The sequence below is a fragment of the Pinus tabuliformis genome, chromosome Q (assembly GCF_031772625.1).
Source record: "Pinus tabuliformis cultivar Carrire ecotype Pingquan chromosome Q, CPIR1, whole genome shotgun sequence".
Taxonomy (NCBI): domain Eukaryota; kingdom Viridiplantae; phylum Streptophyta; class Pinopsida; order Pinales; family Pinaceae; genus Pinus; species Pinus tabuliformis.
In genome coordinates this window covers 1,039,706,095-1,039,724,064 of record NC_142296.1, presented here as the reverse complement: position 1 = coordinate 1,039,724,064, position 17,970 = coordinate 1,039,706,095, and the positions used below count along the sequence as shown (strand labels likewise).

The following is a 17,970-nucleotide window of genomic DNA, read 5'->3' as shown; positions in this document are numbered from 1 at the left end:
ATGGATAACAATTGTGAGACAGGTGGTTTATGAGGTCTTATCCATACCAAAAACTTTGCCTATATGGAAGCTGGCATTGGGGTGCACATCCCAGGTTGATCTGGTAGCATCCTGCTTTACTCCGGTGCCAATAGTTTTAGTGTCATGCCTTCTGGGCCCTCTCTGGCTTGTGGTTTTTAATCTGTGTGATGTCCATAGTAGCAAGCAATCTTATTACAATAGCATATCCCTGTGATGGTATTTCAGTCCACAATAATTCTATCCTTTTCCTATCTATAAAAATCATGATATTGCATAAATGTTATTACTTGTTTTATTATCTAGATATCTATAATGTTATTTTGCTATTTTTTCTATAATTTAATAGATATATTAAATTTTAATAATATATTTATGTCAATTGAAAATTTTAATTCCTTTGTGTTACAGGGGAGGGGGTTTGCAAATTGAAAATTATTTACACGTCACACACATTATGTTTAGTCTGGATCATGTAGCTTGAATGATCTTTCAGGTTGTTTGAATATTGCTGTGCTCGAATCTGATTTAGCAATCATATGTTACAGACAAGTTCAGGAAAGAGTGGAAGTCATCAATATGATGTCCATTTCTGGCTTGGCAAGGACACTAGCCAGGTGACTTTTAAATGTAATATAATTGATCTTATTGCAGGCTGTAAGCTTTCTAAAAAGTTTGTCAACTAAACAATGGTTTTGTTCTGGCAACATTTATATATCTCTATCCTAGGATGAAGCTGGAACAGCAGCTATCAAGACTGTTGAACTTGATGCTGCCCTAGGAGGTCGTGCAGTGCAATACAGAGAATTGCAAGGCCATGAAACTGACAAATTTTTGTCATATTTCAAGCCTTGCATCATTCCCTTGGAAGGGGGCATATCTTCTGGATTCAAAAAGCCAGAGTTGATAAAATTTGAGCCACGCTTATATGTATGTAAAGGCAAACGAGTTGTACGAGTGAAGCAGGTAATCGCTTTGGTTATGCAAGGCTTATGGTTTCCATCTCCAATATTGAAATGAACAATCAGTTTTTGTAAGTGAACACTGGAAGGTTGGAAAGATTGCTGATCCAATCAAAATGATCACACAGGTTCCTTTTGCACGGTCTTCACTGAATCATGATGATGTTTTTCTTCTGGACACTGAATTGAAGGTCTATCAGTTCAATGGAGCTAATTCTAATATACAGGAAAGAGCAAAGGCTTTGGAAGTTGTTCAATACTTAAAAGATAAATATCATGACGGGATGTGTGAAGTTGCAGTGATTGGTAGGTGCAGGAGATAATTCTGTGAGATTCTACTAGTTGGAATTCATTACTAGTATTTCATGATTCATCATTTTGGGTGGATCTTAACTTGGAAAAGTTGTGTTTCTTCCAGATGATGGTAAGCTTGTAGCAGAAGCTGACTCTGGTGAGTTTTGGGGCCTCTTTGGAGGTTTTGCCCCCATTAGTAAGAAGAGTGGAAGTGAAGTTGACTACCACATGAAGACTACTCCCGGAAAGATGTACAGGTATATCTGTTTCATCATAATTGCACTTGACATTTCATTATTTTTTGCACTCAGTTGAAAAGATTTATAATAAAATAGATATAAAAATACAATGTAACTATCATTGATCATTTGCTACTTTTCTTCTTTTTGTATTTCTCTTCTAAATTTGTTTTCATTTTCCAAGTTCAAATTTGTTTTCTTCCTCATCATAATCTTCATATTCTGCTGCAACATAACCTTCTGATAGATCTTGTGCTCTTGAAGAGCTTCTTTGTCTTCTATATCTGTCTTAAATTGGGATCTTTTCTATGAGAGGGATGGATTTCCTTGCACTACTGACTCAGTCTTCCATAAGATCATTTACCTGTGTTGAAGCCTTTTTTTTTCTCTTTCCTTACTGTGTGGATCTTCACTTGATTCTTCCTGTGAGGATTGTTGCTGTCTAATCCACACCTTTGGGCTACATGAAAGAAATCTTTAATCCACTAAGTGTGGCCTTGGGGGCAAGTCTCGAGTTGAGTTGTTGTCACTCAAATCTCAACTCCTCCGTCTAGGCTAAGATGCTAACTCCTAGCGAAGCCAGGGGGGGTAGTCCTTAAAAACAACTGAGGCTGACTAAGCTTTAGTTAACAAAAAATATTCTAGGAGTTAATTTAATTTTCCAAAAGTCCATTAGTCATCGACATATAATTCACAACATGTAAACACAATTGATAAGTGAATGATTCAGTAATAACAATCACATAAATGAAATACTCGTAAGCAAAACATATAACAATATAGGTCAGTGCCAATAAAAAAATGCTTGTATCACTTGAAAATAAATCTGGCAAATGTGATCATGACCCAAATGAAATATGCTGCTACAAAATGTTGTGGAAAGTGTTCTGGGTAAATTTTATTAGATTAGTGAATGTTAAGTGATCGATATGTGGTGATCTGTGTGATTTTCAATGAAAATAATTCTAATCTAATGTGCTTTTCTCCTTTCACCCTTATCCTTTGAATGGGTTTGAGAAAGTCACAAGGAGATCCAATGGGAGGAAGCTTTGCTTCAATGAGTACTCCCTTGATTTCACAGGTCGACCAATTGCAAGGAGATCCAATAGGAGGGGAAACTAGTCCACACCTTTGATTTCGCAAGTCAACGTTTTCTTTCCCCCAATCTTACGATAAATGTAAAATTGGTTTTCGTTAGTTAAACTATGTCACCAACAAGTCCTCTCTGATCATGCTCGAGGATCAAGCTAAGCTTGCAATGGCAGAGAGCATATTAGGACTTGAAGGGTTTTGTTACTTTGCAAGAAAAGAGATCTAATCTAAAAGCATAAATTGAGATCTAATCTATTTGAATGAAATTAAACTACTCTAATGTTTTGCAGTGCAAGGTTAATTTTAAGCCCAAAAAAGCATGCCATGAAAATGAGACAAAATACAAGAGGCCCCCCCTTCTGGGTAAGGGGGAACAGGATGCCTACGAGACTCTTCTAGCTTCCTCAAAATTACAATGAATTTGTAGTGATGGGTATCCCTTGTAAATAAAGGGAAAAACGGTTTTTTTATGCTGTTTTACAAAGTATATGGTTATAAGCCTCCTTTTGGTGTTTTTGATTATCAATTTAGTGAAATTTCGGCAGCACCTCCCCTTGTACTTTCAGTGACACTGCTAAAAAGCAGCAACCATAAAATGTGAAATATGCCCAAAATTGCTTTGGAACATCCCCAATTGTTCGTACAAAAAGCCCAAAAAAATCCTAAGCAAAGTGCTAGAGAATTCACATGAAATTTGTAGTGTACAACACCCAAGAAAAGCCAAGTTTAATTGGTTTTTTTTGGCTGGTTTGTTGTTGTTAGGACATCAACAAGCTAACCTTTGAAATGCTAGATATATCAATGGAAGTTCACAAAATCGAACTAATAAACTTTTGAGATTTTTTCTAGAGAATGTGTAGGAAGAGGAGAAAATGGAGTCTTCAAGGCACTTAGAGACACTTGGTGCTTGGTGGGAATTTGCTTCTTATGTGTTTGATAATGGATATGCCAATCGAGGAGGATTCCAAATCTTCAAAGCTTAAGGCACCTATAAAACTTCTTAAGATCTTGCCAAGAGATTAGTAATCATAGGTGAAGCTTGCATATGGAAAATGTATAAACATAAATTGACCCGACAAACACATGTGAATTTCAATTCCAATAATACAAACTAATAACTATTAAGAAGACAAACAAACAACCGAGATTGTTTGTCTTCTCCTTTGGGCAACAATTCCCCTCTCAAGACTTATAGCAACAAATTCAAAGCAAATCCAATTTATAACAAAGTATACCTCCAATAAGATTCCAAGCCACCACACAAAAATTAGCACACCATATAGCCTCCAAGGCCTTTTATTATTTCAACAATGATGGAACAATACAATAGCAGCAATTTCCCAAGAGCTCCAACTCTTCAACACTAGCTTACAATGGAGGGGAGCACTTCAATTTATAAGAACTGAGGGAGGAGATCTCAAGAGAGATTGATGAACCCAAAGCAAGGTGGAGATTCCAAGAAGAGGTGCGAATTCTCTATGTGGCAATGCGTAGGCTTCCAAGAGAGATGCGTAGGCTCCTCATGAGAGATGTGTGGGCCCAAGTGGAGGCATGTGTAAAGGAAGTGGGAGTGGCTTTGCCACATGCCCCACTCAACTCGCGTTCAACTCGGCCTCACTCAAGTGTCAAACTTGGTCCCCACAAATGAGGCAACTCGGCCTCCTTTGACTGGCAGCAAACGTGGCCCTGTATATTTACTAGTTACAAGTACTATGATGATGATGTTGAAAAGCTACAAACTGTGATTTTTGCCTAGACGAAATATAAACCACTATGGAGGCATGGATAACCTTATGGGTCAAGAGTGCTCACTGCTACTAGAAGTGCAGATGAAATGTTCAACACAGAATTGATGTGTTGATTTATTACATCACAAAGGGAATGCTAAAACAAGTGCATGAAATGAAATAAATAATCTTATTGCTGGAAAGAAAGCAAAATGCTTATAAACGTGAGACGCATGAGGCTGTGTATAAATCTGAAGCATTGTGTGAAAACAGAGTATCAAAATTTGATGGGGGGAAAATGGATATATTCTCTGCAACATGCATTTAGATGTTATTTGAAACATATTGTAGGCTTTCAGTAATTTCACTCTTTTAAAAAAATGTATGATATTTAGCTTTGAAATGGCTCATTTTTCTTGCAGGATATATCATATAATTACCCAATAACATTTTGCTTTAGAACATTTGTGTATGTATTTACATTAACATTAAGCTTTGCTGAAAATGATGCTTGATTTTGGGTTAACACGGCTATCATATTCTTTTTGCATAATGGAAAAGTGCCTAGTTTATGCTTTGAAATGAATTAATTCAACTGATTCTGAGAAGTTTATTTTTGGCAAATTTAACATTCCCTACTTAAGTTTTTGTTTGGCCTTCTCTGATGTAGTATTGTGGATGGACAACCAAAGAGCATTGAGGGACCTTTGTCTAGGGTGATGTTAGAGTCAAACAAATGCTATTTACTTGACTGTGGAGCTGAGATATATGTTTGGGTTGGTCGTGTGACCCAGCTAGAGGATAGGAAAGCTGCAAGTTCAGTTGCAGAGGTAGCCTACTTTTCCCTCAATTCTATTAGTGCAACTCATGAGAGACATTAAATCTTTTGCTGGGTTTTAACATAAACTTTTTGTGTAGGAATTTATCACGAGTCAGAAAAGATCAAAGTATACACGAATAATACGGGTCATTCAGGGATTTGAGACACATCCTTTTAAATCAAATTTTGATTCATGGCCACTAGGTAGTGGAATTCCTGGCTCTGAAGATGGGAGAGGCAAAGTTGCTGGTGAGTGAAGAAGTTACATTTTGCAGCGATTAATTGAGAAAAGTGTTCTTTTGAACCTATGGGTATCTCTGATCTCATCGCATTGCATGCCCTTTGTAGCCTTACTGAAGCAGCAAGGAGTTGATGTAAAAGGAATTTTGAAGACAACTGCAGCAAAGGAGGAGTTTCCACCCTTGCTTGAAGGAAATGGAAAGCTAGAGGTCTGATTCTTATAGTCCATTTGATATTCTGTGATTTAAGCTTTGTTGCATTTTTCTCCTATTGCACACAATTTGAGAATTATTCTTCTGAAATTGTTCAAAGAGAATTATTCTTTTGACTAATGGAATTGACTTTAGGTATGGCGGGTCAATAATAACATTAAGACTCCCATTTCAAAAGAGGAGGTTGGTAAGTTTTATGGTGGAGATTGCTATGTCATTTTGTATACTTATCATTCTGGGGACCGAAAAGAAGATTACTATCTCTGCTTCTGGCTAGGGCAGCAGAGCATAACGGTATGCCAGTTGACTTAATGGTTTTTTTTAATGTAATCTGTTTTTGTAAAGTGGTATAAATGGCATACTTCCAGTCAATCCTCAGTAAGAAAAATAGCATGAAAATACACTGTTGTCTGGTCTTGTTTTGCTATATTTCTTTGGTGTTGTTCACTTTTCTTACTCGCTGGTTAGGATGACCGAATGACTGCTGCTCGGTTAGTGAACACGATGGCAAACTCTTTAAAAGGAAAACCTGTACAGGTGAGTATTATTCTAAATATGCGAATTTTGTTGACATTCCTTCACTGGAAATTTTGGGATAAATAAAAATTGGGTGCCATTGGCATTGATATTTGAGTTCCGTCTCACGGATCTGTTTTTTATATGATAAATATGAGACTGTAGTCAAAAGTTGAGATTATTTGACTGGTGATTCAGGGTCGTATTGTTCAAGGAAAAGAGCCTGCTGAATTTATTGGTCTCTTCCCAAACATGATAATTTTGAAGGTTTGCACATAAACCATATACAACTTTTTTCTTTGTCAGTTTGATTCAATCTTTGCCTTCAGCCATTTTTCTCATGCTAGCATATCAAATGACCAACTTTTATATTGCTTTCTCAAGAGAATACACATCTATGAATCTTAGAGATATCAAGATATCCAATTACCTTTTAACTAGGACAAGCAGTATTTTGATGTTTATTTGGATTTGTGAATTATTTCATTTGTTCTTGCAGGGTGGATTGAGTACTGGCTATAAGAAGTCCGTTACTGATAAGGGTTTAAATGATGATACATATACCAGTGATTGCTTAGCACTAATTAGAGTGTCTGGTTCAGTGCCACATTTTAGTAAAGCAGTACAAGTTGACCCGGTAATTTTCTTAGTGATTCTTCAGTTTCTATCAGAGCTGGTTTTGTGCAATTATATTAAACTTGTTTAATGCTTTGCTGGACTTCAGAAATTGTTAGAAGTGTCATTGACGTGACATGCACATGGCACTGATCATATATCTATATTGTTCAAACAGAAAATCCTTAAAATCTGTGTGGATATTTCGTGTTAGGATGAAAATGCAGCGAAGGAAACATGCAGGAGTATGCTTCTATATTTTAGGATAGAGACAATTTTGAATTTACAAAATTACATAGCATGTTTTTAGCTATAGATTCTAATCTCAAGCCATACCATGACAATACAATGCATATACAAAAGCTAGACAGTTGATATAGATATCCAAAAGTTCAGATAAGATAAAATAAGAAAAATTATTGATATCCAACAAATGACCATAAAAAGGTCAATGGGACTGAAGGATAAAACCAGTGCTAGCACAAGGCTGGAGTGCAAATGCAACTCCTAGAAAAATGCCCAAGCTAATTCTAGGATAAAATGAAATGAAGTAAAAAAGGATACAATAATAGGATAGCCTTGTAAACATGTATATAACTGGATCATGTAGAAGGCTAAGTGAATAAGTCCAGGGCTAGAGGTTGATGATGTCAAGAATGCTCAAGTCTGATAGCTGACGACGAGGGGGGTGACTGTGGTGCTAGAGTTATTTGAGTCCCCCGGATCCAATGAGGAATATGGATGCATGATCCTGGGGGATGTAGGAGCAAGGGATGTTCGGAAATCATTTGGTACTAAACCCTCTGATGCTCTGGATGTGAATGAACTTGTGTTGTTCAGCACCTTCGCAATGGTCTCGACAATATCGGTTGGCTATTCAAATGGGGGGCTTGAGGGAGACTCGAGGTCTCACTACTTTACTATCTGGAATACCCTGGGACTTAGCTCATCTCTTGTTGCTCTGATCAGTTGGGTCAACTTGAAAGTATGATGTGATAGTCCAAATTGCACCTGAGTGAGGCAGGGTATGTAAGATTTGAGATTTGTGTCTAAATATCTCCCCGGTGAAGAGGGATAGGCATCTTTGGTTAGAATACCGGAAGAAGGTAGAGGGATCCTTTAGACTCTCTATATAGGCAGTGATATCATCCTCTAATCTCATAATATATGGGGCACCAAAATATGAGGTGCATCTTGGTCTTCGGCTCATGTAGGTGGCACAAATGGTAGACTCTGTCAGATCATGGTATATGGTGATCCGTCTCCACCCGAAGTTGATGGGACCCAACTCGAAGTTGCCCCAGTGGGATCCTGAGTGAGTGCATCTAGTGTTTGAGTATAATGGGGGCGGATGGTGAGGCCATCTTGCAGCTCCAAAAAATGCTCTTGGTAGAAGGACACCTTTGGGCCAAGGCTCACCGAGGGGGATGTCCAAGTGACTTGTATGTATAGTCTGTATATATCTTCTCTGATGCCATTCTTTACCTTTGGTTCCTCTGAAATAATTTAGAGTTTCTACAATAAGAAAACATGATCTTTTTTGGATGATTTCTTGAAATTTTTTAAGAAATATGATATTAATGTCCACTAGTAGCCTAAAGCGGGGAATGGGACTGAAAAATCTTCTTGGTAGTCAGTTAAATGAAGTGTGATGTATCTTACAAATATTTGCACCTCAAAATTTATCAATGCAGTATTATGCCTGCTTTCTTGTCTCATTGTAGCTGAGATCCTTGTCAAAAATTATAGTAGATCCTTTAGAAGAAGAATGATGTTGTTTTCTATATGTAGAAATGAGTTGCTACAATGGAATGATAGCGTAGTTGAAATGTGAAAACTTTCACATAAAGATAGAGCAAATTATTCAAATTCTCATTATTTGCATAATTTATTTAAGGCTAAATTCACTACAATATGAGCAACACACATCAAGTACGAGAGACAAAAGTATGTTGATGATGGGAAATGTCCATCCCATATCATATGTATGCATGTACAATTTGGACATTTCTTTGAGAAACACACATGGAGGTTGAGTGCTCCATTGTATAACATGGACTTCCTCTAGCTCACGTATGAAGTCTGAAGGGATATCTATTCTGCCTAGATTGCTTAGGGCTTGCACTTGGCCTCGTCTCATTTTGGAACCTGCAATTAGGGCGGGACAAGCCATAGTGAGAATGGAGCCTTAGTTGGCTTAACATTCCATTGATCTCACTAGTGAATGCTATTATACCGGTTTTCATACAGCATCGACTTAGATGGCTCCTTAATAACATAGGCAACTGCAATGAGTGTTCAAGTCAGCTTGCATAAATTGAGTATTGTGGTTTTCATGAAGGTACAAGTCGGGGTTGCGGGGGAGCACCCGCCTGAACCCGCTCCCAATTTGCGCTCTTCTCAGGAGTGTGCTATGGAAGGGAGCTAATTTCGGGAGCCTGCTCCCTTTAAAAAAATTCACTCCCTATTTTTTCGGGAGCGATTAAGGGAGCAGTCACTCCTTGACCGCTCCCTTTCGCTTCAGGAGTGATTTTTTAAAAGAGGGAGTGGTCGGGGAGTGATCGCTCCCTCTTTTAAAAAATCGCTCCGTTGGCGGCGAAATCGGTCGCGCGGTAGAGAGGGAGGGTCGTTTGGTGGACAAAGAGGGAGGGGTGGCGGACGATGAGGAAAGGAGGGAAGAGGAGGGGGGGAAAGGTTAAAAAGGCCCTCTCCCCTCCCATTATTTACCATTTGTCAAGTTGGAGAGAGCAAGAGAGAGTTTGGAGCTTGGAGAGAGCAAGAGAGAGGAGCTTGGAGCTTGAGTTGAGGAGGGAGATTGAAGGAGCTTGAGGAGCTTGCAAGGGAGATTGGAGCTTGGGATTGAAGGCCAAAGAGGTAGGATCTACACTCTAATCTAACATTTTTGTTTTTTATATGTTCATTGCTAAATACAAATTTTCTCCTCTATTTCCCATTCCCATTCTTCCATTTTTTTGTAGACTCAAAACTTCAAACATCATGGCTATATGGCTTGGAATTTTCTTGTTGTAGGTTCCTTTTTTTGTTATTATGCTGTTGAGAGTAGGAGGAGGGTTGATCATGATGAAAAGGATGAAGAAGTGGGTTATAGTGGATTTGATGAAAAGCCTGGAGAGTAGTACCTTTGTGAGGAGGAAGAGAGTGGAGATAGTGAGGCCCCAAAAGCTAAACAAGACCAAACCCCATTGTGGAAATATGTTTCTAGGTTTGAAGTAGGGAAAGGGGTTGGAACCACTAAATTTACATGCACCCATTGCAACAACACTTACACAGGTTCATACACCCGTGCCAGAAGGCACCTCTGTGGGAAAAGGCCATGGGATGGAGATAAGCAAACAGGAATTAAATCTTGTGTAAGTGTGTCAACAACAAAAAGAGCCAAATATATAAGGGAAGAGCAGGAAGCCCAATACAAATCTTAAAAATCAAAGGGTTTCTTTGAACATAGCTCACAATCACATGCACAAATAACTCTATCAACATCCTCCCATGGCAGTGGATATGGAGGCACAGGAACAAACATCTCTTTAAGGTGTAGAACCATATCACATTTCCTTGACGAAGGGTGTAGGAATGATGTGGATTAAAAAATTTACCGGTTTCTCTATGCATGTGGGATACCATTCAATGTTCTTTGCTCACCTTATTGGCATGAAATGGTTTCTGTTAGGAAACCAACTCACAAAATGATAGAAAAGATAGATCAACGCCTTAGAATTCAGCCTCTTCGAGGGGGCAACCTCCTTTACATTACATGAATGAACAATTCTTGGATGATACAAATGACTAAACCTCCCTTCTATATATAGGAGTCTAAGGGTTCACAATATAATCAATCCGACATAACAGTAATAACATAAGGGCACAAAAATAACAATAGTGGGTTTCTATGGGGCATACTAATATGGGGACAATAGGGTCACAATAATAACAATATTGGGTTTCTATGGGGCATACTAATAATAATATGGGGACAATAGGGGCACAATAATAACAATAAGGGATATAATGACAATAGTAATGGGGGAATCACTAGTATTATAGGGGCCTAACAGTTTCTACCATAAATGATGCCCCTAAAGGATACAAGAGCCCTGGGTATGACAAGGATAGAACCGTTAAACTTGATCATGAAAAATAAAAAATAGCACATTCTTTGAGTAAAATGATAAATTCTTGGAATGAGCATGGAGTGTCCATTGTATTTGATGGATGGAAAATGTAAAAGGTAAGCCATTGATAAGTGTTCTTGCAATGTTTGTTAGTGGTGCCATCTTCCTTTCAGCATATGATTACTCAGAGAAGTTCAAGACTGACATCAATTTTGTAGAACCATTACTTGAAACAATTGAACGTTTTGGGCCATACAATGTCATCCAAGTCATCATTGATAATGTTGCTAATTGTAAGGCAACGAGAGCAATTATTGAGGATAAATACCTCAACATATTTTGGTCTGGGTGTTTGGTTCACACAATGAACCTTTTGATGCATTATATTATTAAGAACAAAAACCAACAATACAAATGGATTGGTGATTTGTACAAGAGAGGCAAAAAAATGATAAAATTTATTACAAATCATAGCAATACCCATGGGATTTTCCCCAGTCACTCGATTGGAGTTGTTGAAGATTGCGAAGACTAGATTTACTAGGTATTACCTCACCTTCAGGCACCTTTTGAAGGTAAGAGAGTCATTGGTTAGCATGGTATCAAGTCAACACTGGCAGGTATTAAAGGACAGGGCTCCAAATGCAGTTGACAAGCAAGGTTTTGAACAGGTGGAGGAGATCGCTCTTGATGGTCTGTTTTGGGCACGTGTGAGGGAAGTATTGCAATTCACCAAGCCCATTTATAGCATGATTCATTTTGTAGATACAGATAAACCAGTGATTGGGGAGGTGTATGAGTAGATGGATAACGTGTTGTGGCAAATAAAAGATATTGTTCAGGAAAATGATCCCAACTTGTATACAATGATTCACAATTGTGTGTGTGCTCGGTGGAATAAAATTAATGTTCCACTACATGACTTGGCATATATCCTTATGCCAAAATACTACTCTCCATCTTGGTTGGGCCAACCTACACCTGGGTGGGGTTAGGATCAAACCCCATACAGAACCAGAGGTATCTAAAGGATATATGGAAGCATTAGACAAGTTGGTACTTGATAAGGAAGAGTGTTCTAATCTGCGTCTTGAATTAGGCAGATACTTCAGTTGCACTGGTTTGTTTGGTTCTTTGTATGCAATGGAAGATAGAGACATATTTGATGCTCTCACGTGGTGGGAAGCATATGGCAACATGGGACTTGTGCCAAAATTGGCAAAAAAAGTTCTCTCATAGGTTGTGAATACTTATTTTGCAGAGAGGTGTTGGAGCACCTACAACTTCATACATAATATGAGAAGAAATAGACTCAATGAAAACTGGGGAGAAAGCTTGGTTTATGTGCACTACAACTTGAGGTTGTTGAGTCATTATTGTGATTGGGCTTATGGGGAGCTGACATATAAAATTTGGGACAACCACCCAAAGGACGATAATTTGGAGGATGGCATTATACATCTTGAAGAATTGGAAGCATAAATTTTGAGAGATTATGATGAAGCAACAACAACCATGCCACCCCCACCATCCAATAGAAGTGCTAGTGCTCGAGTTCCAACTATTGTTCCTTTGTTGTCGTCACCTCCATCTACATCCTCATGTGGAGGGCATGTGCCTTCTGGTTTTGGTCGTGCGACTATGTGGGAGGAGACTCCTAGAAGATCACCACGACCTGCTTAGAAATTAGACATTTCTCGTGGCAAGAGGAAGCTGTAGATAATAGATTTACTTGTCTTTTCTAGTTTCTAGTAGTTTTAATAACTGTTGACTCTTTCATATTTATTATGATATTTTTTGTAAACAATATATGACAATTTAAGTTTGAAGTTTGAAGTTGGCAATTATAAATTATTGGTAATGAATTATGAATATGATGCTTCGTGAAAGTTGAAAGTTGTTTCATTTCATGTTAGATATTCTTTGTTGTAATGGTTACACTTAGCTTACAAGTACAACTTTGGTGATCAATGATGATAAATGTTATATATTGAATTTTGAAAGCTTGAAACTTTAAGATTGATGAATCATGAGACTCAATATGTTGTATGTTACTAACTTGTGGACGTGGTTGATGAAGATTATAACTTCTAGATGATTGATGTTATATGGTTTGCTATGGTGGACTATTTGGTTAACAAATTTGTCTAAGAAGATCCATAAGAAGCTAATCTCCTTTTGTGAATTTTTACGGTTCGTTTAACCACCAAGTTTTGGCCGAGGGAGTATCAAAGGATACTGGGAGGGTATCATGGCACCTACGCAACAAGGGCAGTCCGTTCTGGTCTAAATCTAATTCCTGGGGACTAAGAAACCTAGTTTGTTGCTGCGACAACATTGTGGAATAGTCGAGGGCCACAATGGTTGAGGGTTCCGACCTATATCAGGGCATCAAAATTCCCAAAATTGTTAACAAGCCGAGGTAGTGGCTTATTCTAAGGTCCCAATTAAGGCAACAACCTCTTGGCAAAAGGTTTTCTGTGGCAGTCCAAAGCATCTAAGGAACCAGTTCACTCAAGAAACTAATCTCTGTAGCAACATACAATGGATTAACCCTGATTAGAACAAGCTAATTCTAGTGATACATAGGAAAGTAGTAGAAAATAATTTGTAAGTTGGTAGTTTCAAATAGTACTATAGATACTTATGCAAGGTTTCGAGCACTGTACAATTGTGAAAGTGAATTTTGAAGGTCACTTGGGTGAATGATATAGCATGGTAGAATTGCATAATGTTATTTGAAGAATGGTTTACTGAATATCTGCATTGCAAATTTGGTGGACTATTGTTCTTGGGCAATTAACCCCATTTAATTGTGTTATTGAGATATTTATTTCTATTGGATGACATTATGTTACTCAATGATACCTACTGTTAAATGAATGAATATGCACTATCGTCGTATAATCTATTTGATTGATTGGAAACCCTGTTGAAGTTTCTAATTTTCCTTAGTTAGAAACCCTTCATGCACTTTTTCTAATTTATTCCTACCTACTTGTTATTTTTCTTTAACAAGTTATTTACAAAGTAAATACTGAAAATAAACACCAGTGCATGCTCAACATATTACAGATCAGCAACTAAAAGAAACAAGAACAAACACACCACATGACACCATTATTTTTGGACCAATGCCCTCGGAAAAAACTCAATGCGGGAAAACCGATGCAACTATCTGAGGGTTTTCTTATTAAGCAATATCAGAGTACAATATGGGTGCCGAAATTGGCCTACCCAACAGAGAATTTCCTTAGCAGCTATACCTTACAGTTTGAGAGAATTCTCCTGGCCGAAACCCCGGAAAATCCTTCCAGCAGCTCCTCAACACAAAATTGCTCTGCTACCCCAGCGTCTGCCCAATCTGGACTGTGTCAGTCCCTCTTTGTCTCACGCTGGCCCTGCGTCAGCCTTTCTTGGCTTGCCTCAGCCCCAAGAGGACTTGCGTCAGCTTTTTGGGCCTCTGCGTCAGACACGCTGGCCTCTCTAGTGCTTTGCGCAACATTTCGCTGCCTTTGCGTGAGCCCTTGCTGGCTCTGCATCACTCCTTGGCTGCTGCGCTGCTCTCCCGGCCCAATGTCTGCCTTCTCTGTTTCTTTGTACTCAATGCCCCTCAGTTGCTCTCCCGATCACTGATTCTATCTCTCTTAGCAAAACCTGCTCTAGAGAATAGAATGACGGATCACTCTGGTGTGTTCTGCAAGTGACCCTCAAGCCTCCTCTTATACTTTTCCTGTTGACATCTCAACAGCCGAGATTAAGTCCCTAATCAACGGCTAAGATTAGATTTGGCTTGATCCATGTCTTTTGGACCATTCTAACACAGATTCATATTAATACACATTAATATTTTATTTTCCCTAAGTTTAGACTTAGAGACTCCATTAAAAATATTAATTATTTTAATATCTCATGATCTGTTTAGAATTTGCCCAAACCCTTTCTGGGTATTGGAGATCTCATGTGCCCCGGCCCCCAACCTCTCCACCAAATTTTGTGGCTAGAGCACATCCGATGCTACCCCAAATCAACACTCCCTCTTAGCGAGGACTATGTTCTAGCAATACTCCTCACTGAGTATTACTCTGATCATCCGACATCGGTACCTGTGCTGATGCTAGGCTTTCCTGCCCAACATCCTCTGCACTACTGCCTCCTGTACTGCTGCCCATGGTTCTGTCACTGCCACTGCTGCGTTTGTATGACAACTCCCTTTGCATCCGTGCTGCTGCCCATGGTTCTGTCACTGCCACTGCTGCGTCTGTATGACAACTCCCTTTACATCCGTGCTGCTGCTGGTCCTTCCTCCCAGTGCTACATCTGCACTGCAACTCCCTCTGCATCTGTGCTGTTGCTGGTCCTTTCTCCCAACACTGCATCTGCACTGTACCTCCGCTCATCATGTTGCATCGTGCTACTCATTGCTGCACTGCAACTCAGTTACTGAGAAGTAAGTAACTGATCTCCCAACTGACCTCCCTGTTGGGCTAGAAACACCCACTGATGCTGAAGCTCCCTTTGACACTGACAAGGGCTCCCTCTCTCTGACCTCTGTGTTGCTGCAACACCTCCTTGCATCTCGCACCATTGCACACCTCTCTATGCCTTCTTGCGTTGGTGCAACACTCATGTGCCTCTCGCACTGCTGCAGCATGCTTGCTCTGTGCTGTCTCGGGACTCATGCACTGTAGCTCTCTTTGTCGCTCCATCCGCATCCATCTCTACCCACTCAGCCAGTCCTGCTACTCCTCGTCTGGGCTCCTGTAGCAAGGTCTTATCCAAGAGGCTGGGTACCTCAAGGATCCTGCCCCTCATCGCCTGTAGCTCGGCTAACTACAACTCGATGTCTCCCCACTTCCGCTCAAGTGGTGTGTGTGCACTCATGACACTGTCATCGTCTGCCAAAACTTCCTTCTCTGCCCGTGCTAGCGCTGCCTTAGTCTCGGAAGACTCTCCCTTACTCTTTTTCCTTGGGCATTGGGTCACATAATGACCCATCTCCCCACAGTGGAGGCACTTGATCTTGGAGAGATCTTTCTTCTTCCGCTTCTCCTGCTTTCCCTCAGATGCTAGGGCCACATCCTCCTCCTTCTCCTTGACCTTGATCCCTTTGTTGCTGCTACCTGTCTTTGACTGCCGTCTGATCTCTTCCTGGCGAAGAGCTGCCCACATCTTGTCCCAAGGTAGGAGAGTCCCTCTGCCCAGGCTACTCTGGACAAGCAATTCCCAATCTTCTGAGACAACATTCAGGGCTGTCCTCACTATAAGCTCCTGATCTGGTGTCGCTCCTATAGCAATAAATTGGTCTCGGATCTCATTCAGTCCTCTGAGGAAGGTGTCAATCGATTGAACCTTCTTCATCTGATACGACCTCATCCGGTTCTCGAGCAACATTCTTCTCTGCACAGAAGTATGTTGGTATAGGTTCTTGAGAGCAGTGTGGAAAAAGTCTGCAAAAAATCCCGATTTAATCCTAAAAACGTGATTTTTTGAACTAAACGATTTAATCCCCCGACTTTTTGGTGACTTTTTCACGAAGGAAAAAATCGAGATTTTTTCCTTATACTCCCGATTTAATCGGGAGTCGACCCAAAAAGTCTTCCTCCCTTCCCAGGGCGCGGATAAAGAGGCCGCAAAGGTGAAAAAACTATAAATTGAAGCTTCCATCCATGCATTTTCAAGTTATTGCATTGTATTGTTTGTCATACTTCTTGCGAGCATAGCAGTTTCATTTGTAATCTGTTAGTTTTGAGGTTAAGATATGTTTTTGTTTTCCAAGGAAAAACAAATCTTTATACTTCATATTTCTAGTTAGAAAGCAAAGTATACATTGGCTAAGCCTCCAGGCTTTCAGTGATCCAGACTCTAACAGCCACTGCCCCTTCAAAAGATTACAAAAGTACCAAAAGGACAGGCATACAACAGTTTTCCATAGAAAGAACCCCACACCATCAAAAACATTGTTACAGTTGTTAAATGCTTCCAGGAGAAACAACAAAGAGGAGGTCATGAAGATCAAATAACAACAACCTGTCCAAAAAAAACAAAACCAGTGCCTCAAAAAAGAACCCATTTTTCAAACAGGAACAAAGTACTTGTGAAATCTTGTGACAGCAAAGATCCTTATTGCAATGAGAGCACGTTTTGAAAGGGAATCTTCTTTAGTGGTGAATTCCCTGTAAATGTGGGGAAAGGTTATGTATCAGAAATGGATTTTACCTCCAAGAGTTTTTGAATAATAGATGCCAAGGCTAGGTTAATAATCTGACATCTACTGTTTTCTCAGAAAATAAGCAGCTTGGATTCACCAAGCATTAATTTTCACATCTATTGTGATACTCACTGTTAATTTTCATTGGACCTACCACCTGACACCTTATTACCCAAGCAGATTACAATCTACTGAATAGATGCATGACTTATTTTTTAATACAATTAGCGGAAACAAAAATTAAAAGGGGAAGAAGATCTGAGTGACTGATTACTTGATGACTTTTAGATGACTCATGATATACATTTATTATATTTTTTGTTGATATTTTGACTCTTGAGAGTTGAGACTCAGACAGGACTCAAAATTCAGGAGTTGATTCACTATTTTGATATGTGATGTAGCATTAGACTTCATATACATATTATATATTAGCTTTCCTTACATGTTTATGTGGAAATGCATTTATTTGATGTTGTGGATACTCTAGATGTTAAAAAAAATTAAAAAAAATGAATAATTCTGTGTTTTTTTAATTTTGCCGACTTTTTGCCGACTTTTTAAAAAAACTCCCGACTTTGACGAGTTTTTCAACTTTTGGACCCTTGCCGAATTAATCCCGATTTCGACTTTTTCCACATTGCTTGAGAGCCTCCCACATCTCAACTGCCGTTTCCTTCTTGGCTATATGTGGTGCCACATGATCCTTGACCCCGTCAAGGATAATGCACTTGGCCCTTGCCATCGCCTTTTCGTACCTTTCATTTTCATTGGGGTCGACTGGGACAGCTATAACCTTCAAGGCGAAGTTCTTGACACGATTCTTGTCAAGCACTGATAAGATTCTGGTCTTCCAGAGTGCGAAGTTCGATGCTCCATCCATTCTATCCTGGT

General features: G+C 39.3%; 1 protein-coding gene across 1 annotated transcript in view; it reads left to right on the top strand.

The window, feature by feature from the left end:
* LOC149223046 (villin-3-like) overlaps positions 1-17,970 on the top strand; it is a 118,273-nt gene that overhangs the window by 61,000 nt on the left and 39,303 nt on the right. The window contains exons 4-14 of the mRNA XM_089385729.1: positions 567-635; positions 748-984; positions 1,109-1,286; positions 1,399-1,531; positions 5,003-5,162; positions 5,251-5,401; positions 5,501-5,601; positions 5,740-5,898; positions 6,073-6,141; positions 6,319-6,387; positions 6,620-6,757. Of these exons, the coding sequence (XP_089241855.1) occupies positions 567-635; positions 748-984; positions 1,109-1,286; positions 1,399-1,531; positions 5,003-5,162; positions 5,251-5,401; positions 5,501-5,601; positions 5,740-5,898; positions 6,073-6,141; positions 6,319-6,387; positions 6,620-6,757 (1,464 nt within the window). The remainder of the gene's footprint in view (positions 1-566; positions 636-747; positions 985-1,108; positions 1,287-1,398; positions 1,532-5,002; positions 5,163-5,250; positions 5,402-5,500; positions 5,602-5,739; positions 5,899-6,072; positions 6,142-6,318; positions 6,388-6,619; positions 6,758-17,970) is intronic.